This window comes from Trachurus japonicus, chromosome 7 (genome assembly GCF_045865225.1).
Source record: "Trachurus japonicus isolate A0001 chromosome 7, Traja_1.0".
NCBI lineage: Eukaryota > Metazoa > Chordata > Actinopteri > Carangiformes > Carangidae > Trachurus > Trachurus japonicus.
Genome location: NC_140913.1, coordinates 32,237,666 through 32,247,478, shown reverse-complemented (window position 1 = coordinate 32,247,478; position 9,813 = coordinate 32,237,666). Strand labels below are relative to the sequence as shown.

The window sequence follows — 9,813 nt, the reverse complement described above, 5'->3', positions numbered from 1 at the left end:
GAGGGAGAGACGTTGGTTCTGAAACTGCAGGAAAACTGAAACTGCAGGAAGTGAAACGTTGGCACCAACTTGGTGATCATGCAGGAGAAAGCTGCAAAGCTATTGTAATGGAAATGTTTATGTTTATGACCCTTGATTGAACTTTGAAGATGTATGTTCATGAACTTTAGGTGAACCTTGAAGAAAGCGCAAGTTGCACACAGTTGTCTGCTGTGCATGAGGCAGTATGCCTGTTATTTTGTGATGATTACGCTTAAGCAAGCAGTTGTCTCCATATCCAAAACCACAGTGAAATGTCAATGAGATGTCAACACGCTGAGGTGTGAAAAAACCACAACAAACCCTCGGTTACAGACAACCGCTCTCTTCCTGCCTTTAGATGATTTTATAATAAGATATAAGATATTTTTAAATAAGATGTCAAAAGCGCTAAGTGCAAACTTGTGCTATCTAAACGTATTCTGCAAGAATGCAATAATGTTATGATGCCACCTCCTAGGAGGAGCACATGGCTCCTTCTCGCTCTTGTGCCTATGTAACCTCAGTGTGAACTCTCGTACAGACTTCCGTGTGTATGACAGTCCACCTCTTGCAAGATAGAAATAAAGTACTTAAAGTGAAACCCTTCTTTGCTGGACTTATAATTTTCTCTCTCACAACTTAAAGGAAATTTCCACAACACTATTTTCAAACAGATTTCAGATTTAATCCCCACTTGTCAGTTCCATATATAGAAATACATTAGTTTGTGCACTGTTTTCCATCTCCACTACATTAATCACATTTTACTTCTAATTTCCACATTCATGTATTTCAGCATCTCTCTACTTTCTGCAAAACATAGTTTTCTAAATTTCTAATTTTGTTTTTGTAAATGTTGTTTTGTTTTCATGTTGTTTGAATAGCCTGTATCATCTGCCATGTCTTTGTGGTACTTCCTTTGTTTTATCTTGTACATTTGTGTTGCAAATTAGAAATAATAAACATTTCAATTCAAATACATTGCATTAGTGGAGGAAACACAGAGACACATTCTTTCTTTGTCTGTTTGAATTCTTGGGTCATAAACAGACTGTGAGCTGAAACAGACCCCGAGCAGCAGCAGCAGCAGCTCTTGGTGAAAACATGGCCGCCTGACGAGTTGATAATAAATCAGAGCTACAACGATAAGTTGATCAACAAATCACCAAAATAAAACAAGAGTGTGCAAAAATAAAAATAAAAGAAGCACGACATCAGAGCAGATCCAGCTCCTGTCCGACCTGCCCTGTCCCAGGCTTCTCCTTTACACTTTGGAGTGCCTCAAGGCTCTGTTCTGGGTCCAATCCTGTTCTCTTTGTACATGCTGCCCCTGGGTACTATTTTTAGAAAGTACAATATCCAGTTTCATTGCTTCGCCGATGATGTACAAATCTATCTGCCCCTGAAAGCAGTCAACAATGACTCTGTACAAGTCCTACTGGAATGTCTGCAGGAAGTCCAAGCATGGATGCACCAGAACTTTCTTAAACTAAATCATAACAAAACTGAAATTATTTTATTTAACAGTCACAAAGTTGATTTTAACAGTGCCATTGGTCCCCTGTCCTCTTATTGCCACTCCTCTGCCAAGAACCTTGGGGTCATTTTTGACAATGATTTTAAGTTTGACAAGCAAATCAGTGCTGTAGTCCGGACGAGCTTTTTCCACTTACGACTGCTCGCAAAGACAAAAGCATATCTTCCACGTAAGGATCTTAATACAGTTATCCATGCTTTTATCACCTCTCGTTTAGACTATTGCAATTCCCTGTATGCTGGCATCGATATGTTTTTAATACGCAGATTGCAGGTTGTGCAAAACGCTGCAGCGCGCCTACTGACAGGGACAAAGCGTCACCATCACATTACCCCAATTCTCTGCACTTTACACTGGCTTCCTGTCTCTTTTAGAATTAATTTAAAAATTTTACTAATTGTTTTTAAGTGCCTGAATGGCCTGGCACCGTCCTACCTGTCTGACCTTCTTGTTCTTCACAATGCCCCCCGAGCACTGAGGTCTGCTAATCAGCTGCTCTTAACCATACCGAGAGCAAAACTAAAAACGAGAGGAGACAGGGCATTCTCTGTGGTGGCCCCGACATTGTGGAACTGTAAACTGTTTTCTTGTCTGTAACAACATCTATTGCACGTCTGTCCGTCCTGGGTGAGGGATCCCTCCTCTGTTGCTCACCCTGAGGTTTCTCCGACTTTTCCCTGTTAAAAGGGTTTTCCATGGAGTTTTTCCTCAGTCGATGTGAGGGTCTAAGGACAGAGGATGTTGTTACGATGCCATGTAAAGCCCTTTGAGACAAACTGTTTGTAAAAACGGGCTATACAAATAAAATTGCCTTGCCTTGCCTTGCCTTGCCTACCTCTGCATATTAGGACTGCACAAACACTCAAGCACTTTAAATCTCTTTTAAAAACTCATCTCTTTTCCTTGGCATTTTAGTTTTATATGTCTCCACTCTTGTTTTATTGTTTTATTGCATGCTTTTATTGTAACTACATTACCTGTTCCATCTAGTTGTATTGCCACTAGTTTGCTTTTGTGTTTATTGTACAGCACTTTGGACAACCTGGGTTGTATTTTTAAATGTGCTATATAAATAAATATGTATTGTATTTTATAGTAGCAACTAGCAACTGCCTGAAGTCTGATTTGTGAATGTGTAAATGTTGTAAATTTGCAAATGTGTAAAAGAATCTGCAACTTCATTAAACCTGAATATTAAAAAAAGTCATGTTATTATAACAACAGCTATAAGTTCATGGTTTAATGCAGATATTCACCGTGCAAAGGAGGTGAAGCTTATAAAATTAATAATCTACATGCATGAATAGGTTAAATAATCAATTATAATCAATCTATTCATCGGCATGTTTGCAGACATCTTTTTTTTTTGAACATGTGCAAATTTTAGTCACATTTATAATGATGCACACCTTTATAATTACATTTATAAACCTGTTCACATACATACTGACCTGACAGGTACAGGTTTATGCTCATATTTAAATATATTTACATAATAGATTTAGATGTTTGCACACCTGCAATATGTTGTTGATATGTAAATCATGTTTATTTATTACTATAACACCTCCACACAGCAGCAGGGCTCCTCTCTCTGCCCCACCTTTATAAATTCTATATCATCATTATCATTATTAAAGGTCCAGTGTGTAATATTTGCCAAAGCTTATTGGCAAAATCTGAATATACTACTACCCATGAATATATTTGTGTACAATCGCTATAAAATAAAATTTGTTTGGTTTTCCTATAGCTTTATAATTATTCTTTTATATCTACATATAGCAAGTATTTGAGTTATTAACCTGAAAGTTTGTGAATGGATCATCAATGCACAAGTGTGCCCATTTTAGTCACATTTATAATGATGCACACCTCTATGATTACATTTATAAACCTGTGCACATACATACTGATCTAACAGGTAAGGGTTTATGTTCATATTTAAATATATTTACATATTTATAGATTTAGATGTTTGCACATGTGCAGGTTATTGACATTAATATAAATCATACTGTATGTATTTATTACTATAACACCTGCACAAAGCAGCAGGGCTCCTCTCTCTGCCCCACCTTTATAAATTTCTATAAATTTGATATAAATTCTATATCATCATTATTAAAGGTCCAGTGTGTAATATTTGCCAAAGCTTATTGGCAAAATCTGAATATACTACCCATGAATATATTTGTGTACAATCGCTATAAAATAAAATTTGTTTGGTTTTCGTAGCTTTAGAATTATTATTCTTTTATATCTACATATAGCAAGTATTTGAGTTATTAACCTGAAAGTTTGTGAATGGATCATCAACGCACAAGTGTGCAAATTTTAGTCACATTTATAATGATGCACACCTCTAAACCTGTGCACAATCATACATACTGATCTGACATGTTTATGTTTATATTTAAATATATTTACATATGATTTAGATGTTTGCACAAGTGCAATATGTTACGTTAATATGTAAATCATGTTTATTTATTAACTATAACACCTCCACACAGCAGCAGGGCTCCTCTCTCTGCCCCACCTGCAGCCCACAGAACCAGGACCAGAACCAGGACCAGGACCAGGACCAGGACCAGGACCAGGACCAGGACCAGGACCAGGACCAGGACCAGGACCAGGACCAGGACCAGAACCAGAACCAGCTCTATCCTACATGACAGTACCTGTATTTGCTGCCGGTCTGCGGTCGGTCATCGGGGCCTGGTCATGCTGCTTCTCCCTCCCGGGGCTCGGTCGCTGCTGCAGCGGATCCGCTCAGCTGTTCGCCGGAGCCGGAGCTCGGTCCTCGGTCCTCGGACGGTAGCAGGTCGCAGCAGCAGCAGCGGCGAGGGGGGAGGAGGAAGGGGTGAGGAGGGTGAGGAGGGTGAGGGTGAGGGGCAGATGGCCGAGCTAACGACTCATGACACCGGCGCCGGTCCCGGTACCGCAGTCACACCGCGTGTCAGGCGGGCGAGGAGCCGCTCAGCTCGGTCACAGATCTTCATGCTGAGCCGAACAGACCGAGCTCCATCATCCCGGACTGGCTCTGCTGCTGCTGCTGCTGCTGCTCGACGTAACGTAACGTAACGTAACGTACTCCCTACCGCGATGACGTCAGCGACGGCGAGACGGACGTGACCGACAGACGTCAAAGATCGTCTGTATGGTGTCAACATGTGTCACTGTTTACTGAAACACTGCGCCTCCATGATAATATGAAAAATAAACTCTATAATATAATATAATACAATATGATATAACGTAACATAACATAACATAACATAACATAACATAACATAACATAACATAACATAACATAACATAACATAACATAACATAACATAACATAACATAACACTATATAATATAATAAAATATAATATAATATAATATAGTAAATGTGGTATACGTAGTTATTACAGTTACTATCAAATGTGATCCCTGCCTCTCTGACTGTTTTGACCCATTAGGCTTCTTGTCATGTTTTAGGTCTCTGTTAGCAATTAACTAAAAAGAGATTTCCACTCTAAACTTGTTAAGTTTATTTTAAACAACAGAACTTTGTTTGTTTCTTGTTTTTGTTTTCTCTCTCTCTCTCCCATTAATAATCCCATGATAATCTTGTGACCCTTTGGAAGTTTAAGTTCCTGACAGTTTACGAAGAAGATAAACCAGCTGCTACTGGACCAGCTAGTGAAATACTGTTTACACATGGGCCATTTGTCAGGGGACTGAGTTTGTGTATGGATACGGCAGCTTAATAAGTAGCATTAAAAATTGGTATTTGTAATGAAATATATTTACCTTTTTGTATTTGTATTTTTACGTCAACAATTGTTACTATTAAGTTGTACAAATACTGAAAATGTAGGGTAATTAAATTATATATTTACTTGTTCGGTCACCTTTAAACTCACTGACCTTGTGTTATTAAATATACTGTAGATACTGAAATGAGTTTATACTTCTGTGTGTGAACATCTCCTCAAATCAGACATCATTCCTGACAAGAACTTTTCTAATTTCTCAGTTTGATGCTGGTGAGGATTACAATACCCACTAGTCATATAAAACAGATTTAAATCACAATAAAGTGTGATAAACTCTTGTTTATAATGTTTCACATGTATGATGATGCCTGTGGTCTCACATTTCAACACAAGGGGGCACTGGTGTCTGCTGCAGAGGAGGAGGAGGAGGAGGAGTAATGATGAAGAGTCTCTTCCTGCTGCTCATTTGTAAACACAGACAACGTTTATTTCAGTCCATTGTTCATCAATTCTCCTGTTCGTTCAGATATATTAGCATTTTTGCATCTACAGCATGTACACAGTAACACAAGCACTGCATTTCATAGTGGTACTGCAAAATATACTTAGACAAAAAAAAAAAAAACATTATAAAGACTATACCAGCATAGTCGATGCAAAAAACACACATTCATAATCAAAATAAACTGCTCAACAGGAGAAAATAACACTGCGAGTTCAAGATGTTGGATTGGTGATGATAACTAATGACGATATGACACTATCCATACAACAAAGCAGAATTCAAGTTTAAGTAATGTAATATAATGGGAGTAAATGCATGCATTACACATACAGGAAAACTCATTTATGATGAAATTCCTTCAATGATCAGACACTGAATGAATGAGACAACGAAGCAAAAAACCAAAAACAATTTATACATAAAAAGAAAAAGCAACAGAACAAGTGCTTGATGTATTTTTTCTATCAAAAAGTTAAATCTTATACTGTACAAAAGCGACGCTATATTTATTTATATAAGAGGAAAAGACCAGCAAATCCTCATTGAACAAAAATCCTATCAAAATAAAAGTCTGATCTGAGAACAGCACAAGACTCCTGCAGATTCAATGCAGCTCTTCTCAACACTGAATCATAATGAACAACAGCATCTCAAAAATATAACGTTTTCCTCACTTTTAATGCACTTTAAAGGACGATTGCGTGGTTTTACGTGGCATTAAAAGTGTTTTTTTTTAATATTATCAGGATTCTCCTTCAGGATGTTGAACATGTGTGTGACTGTAGTGAAGTGGAAAGTGGCTTCTGCACTTGTCAAGTATTTGATGTTTTGTTGGTTCATCAGGTGCAGAGGCGACGTTAACTACCTGAAGGAGTGTCGGAAGTGAACACTCCTTCGCTTCAGCTTCTCCGGGTTGTGGGAGGCCATGTGGGAAAACTCTCGGAAGATGTCGAGATAGGTGGCGTCGCCTGATGGAAGAAAACCAGAGGAGATGATGATGAGAATAATGGTATAATATCAATAGCACGACATCTTGCAGGAGGATTATATTTCTATTCTTGCTAATTTCCTTTTTATTTAATCGCATCTTAAAACTTTTTATTCTCTGGGTTTTAACTCAGCATTAAAGTTGTGTGACCTCTGTTATTGTATGTCTTTTTATTGTCATTTTACAGTAATTTGTCTGTACTTTTATGGCTATTACTTTTTTTTAAAGTTTATTTTCTTTATTATTTTTTCATTTTAATCTTTCTTATTACATTTTGTACTCTGTTTCCTTTATGTTAGTCACCGTGCAGCACTTTTGGTAAACTTTTAAGTTTTGAAAATGTGCTACTGTATCTAAATAAAGTGGATTGTATTGGATTATTTCATCCCTATGAACCGATCAGGTGTAAATGAGTGGAATAAAAGAAAAAATGACTGTATATTAATAGTAAAACTAAGTAAAAGGACAGATTCTTTAAATACAGTATAGCAGATATCGCGTCTGTGTCTTGTTTATGTCTGATCAATAAAGAAATAGATCAAACCGTCACATCTGACCGAGAGCCTGGAACCACTAAATATTTTGCATGTCTTGCTTTATTAATTATTAAATTGATTAATCACTTATATATAGATATTTCTATTGATCTTGATGCAATAAGTAACTTGATAAATGTTTCTTATTCCTCACACAGAGATACTTTGGAGGCCGTTCAAGTGTTTTTTCTTTGAAATGTGATTTTTTTTTTGTTTTTTTTTTAAGGGCCCTGACTGAAAAGTCTGGCTCGGCCTGTGAAGAGTCAAAACATCTTTTATATGAAATACACACAAGAAGAAAAACAGACATGGCACAGCAGCCCAGAGAGAGAGAGAGAGAGAGAGAGAGAAAGAGGAGAGGCTGATGAATGGAGAGGCAAAAAAAAAAAAAATCCAACAAAACAAACCAAACCAGGCCGAGGCTCCGTGAAACTTCCCTCTCTTAACTTTCCAGATACTGAGCCTTTACTTTTCTTGTGGCCATGGAAACCACTGAATCTACAGGCTCAACAAAAGCAGTTGAACTCTTTTGTGTCCCATGAGAGCTCCCAGGCTCGGCTAATTAAAAAAAGGGAATGAACATTCCTGCTTTTCCCTCTGTGTGTGTGTGTGTGTGAGAGAGAGAGAGAGAGAAAACAGGGAGGGATCAGTGAGTTCAAACCTTAGCTACTACAGATATGTGAGTTTCTTTCCAGTACTTTGTTTTAAAGGACAATTCCGGGCAAATTCAACTCGGGGCTGTATGTTCCTAACATTTTAGGTCTAAAAGAAGGAATCTGAAGATTTTCAGTTTAATTGCTCCTGTTTTGCGGTAGTTGTGTCTGTCCCCGCATCGCCACGGCAGCGATGAATGGGAGTGGATTGAAGTTCCACTGCTTAGGCTGTTTACATCCCTCAAAACCACAATTTTTTTCCACAGACAGCGTCAGATGGCGACTCAAACATGCACCGAGAAGTTCATTTACTTCAAGCAAGTCAAGAGTTGATATTCCTGTGTTGATGACACAAACGGAAGCTTCCGACTGCATGTAAACACACCGAGCGCGTCAACTTGGGTCTCGCGCGAGACTTTGAATTAGATCTAGTTTTACAAACTTGGATTGTGTATTTGATGAGTTTGATGAGGGAAACCAAGAAATCCCATGAGCCTCCGTAGCGTAGCTCTGAGCGGCTCGCGGCTCTGCTCCGCCGTTCTAAAAATAGCCTGCACCGACAATTAAAGCTAACAAACCTACTGCTATGACTATAGGGATTATGGCAATGGGCCAATTTGCCAAAATGTTGAACTATCCCTTTAAGGTCATTGGTTCGATTCCCATGTTGACGGAGATCGTACTTTGGCAATGCACACAAAGGCACTCTCAAAATTTCTGTGAGGACATTTTCTACTTTGTCATTTTGGAGGATGAAAGAACCAGTGGCATAAATGAAACCTGCAATCTTTGTGTTTAGATAGATCGATAAAAAACACTTTCTGTACTACTTGGAAATACGTTGTCATAGTTTACACAATAAATATGTTATAATATTAGAAATACTTAATCAGAAAGTTAGATGTTTGTTAATTCTGTTAGATGAAGAGAAAAAGAGAAACGAAGCACAGAAGCAAAGGGAGAGGTTAGTTTTTAGTCACATCTTCCATTTATTGTCAGTATCATTTATCCGACACTGGAAAGGAGTTATTAAACAAAAAAAACAACAAACAAACCAACATAGGTAGCAGTTAAGTGTTAATATGCACAGGTACCGTATATTCAGAGACAAACGCTCTCTTACAATATTTGAAAAAATTGTACAGGTAACAGTCAGAGAGAAAAAATACAACAGAGTTAAAAATTGCATGTAAGAAGCAAGCAGTTAAAGTGTTAATAGTTTTTAGTTTATATACACACACACACACACACACACACACACATACACACATAACAGTCAACGCACCGACTCACGCGCTGTAGACACATTATACTGTACAGGACGTAATCATTCAGTGGCTTCAATGTAAATGATTGTTTGGTTTGTGTTGACATCATTCATCTCCTGTGATTTCTCTTTTTTTTTCTTTTTTTAAAGTACTGCACTAAATAATAGTAAAAAAAAAGGCTGGGTTAAGATTAAGATTAAGATTAAGTGTGTTTCAAAGTGCGTCGACTCTCATCACTGACAAGAAACAAGGAGAACGAGTGAGATGACCTTTCTTCTGTCGCTGCTTCCTTTAAAAGGCTCCAACCAACATGTTGGGAAAATACAAATTAGGGACTGTATGAAAAATTATCAAGGAGGGAGATGTGGGCTTAATAAATTCATTTTTTTTCATTAAAAATGCTAAATGTATGTTAAATCATTTAATCTAACTGTAATAGCTATCATAAGCACTATCCATTTTTATTGTATAATAAAATAATACCGTAAATTCTCCAATAGAAACCCAGGATTTTATTTGCTTCAACCGCCGAAAT

At 37.6% G+C, this 9,813-nt stretch overlaps 1 protein-coding gene across 2 annotated transcripts in view; it reads right to left on the bottom strand.

Moving 5' to 3' along the window:
* Nucleotides 1–6,301: 6,301 nt before the first annotated feature.
* The window catches only part of LOC146985140 (arf-GAP with coiled-coil, ANK repeat and PH domain-containing protein 3-like), a 103,017-nt gene continuing 99,505 nt past the window's right edge, over nucleotides 6,302–9,813 (bottom strand). For both annotated transcript variants that reach the window (XM_085782894.1, XM_085782893.1), the window contains exon 25: nucleotides 6,302–6,801. In XM_085782894.1, coding sequence (XP_085639020.1) covers nucleotides 6,695–6,801 — 107 coding nt within the window. In that variant the 3' untranslated portion in view covers nucleotides 6,302–6,694. The remainder of the gene's footprint in view (nucleotides 6,802–9,813) is intronic.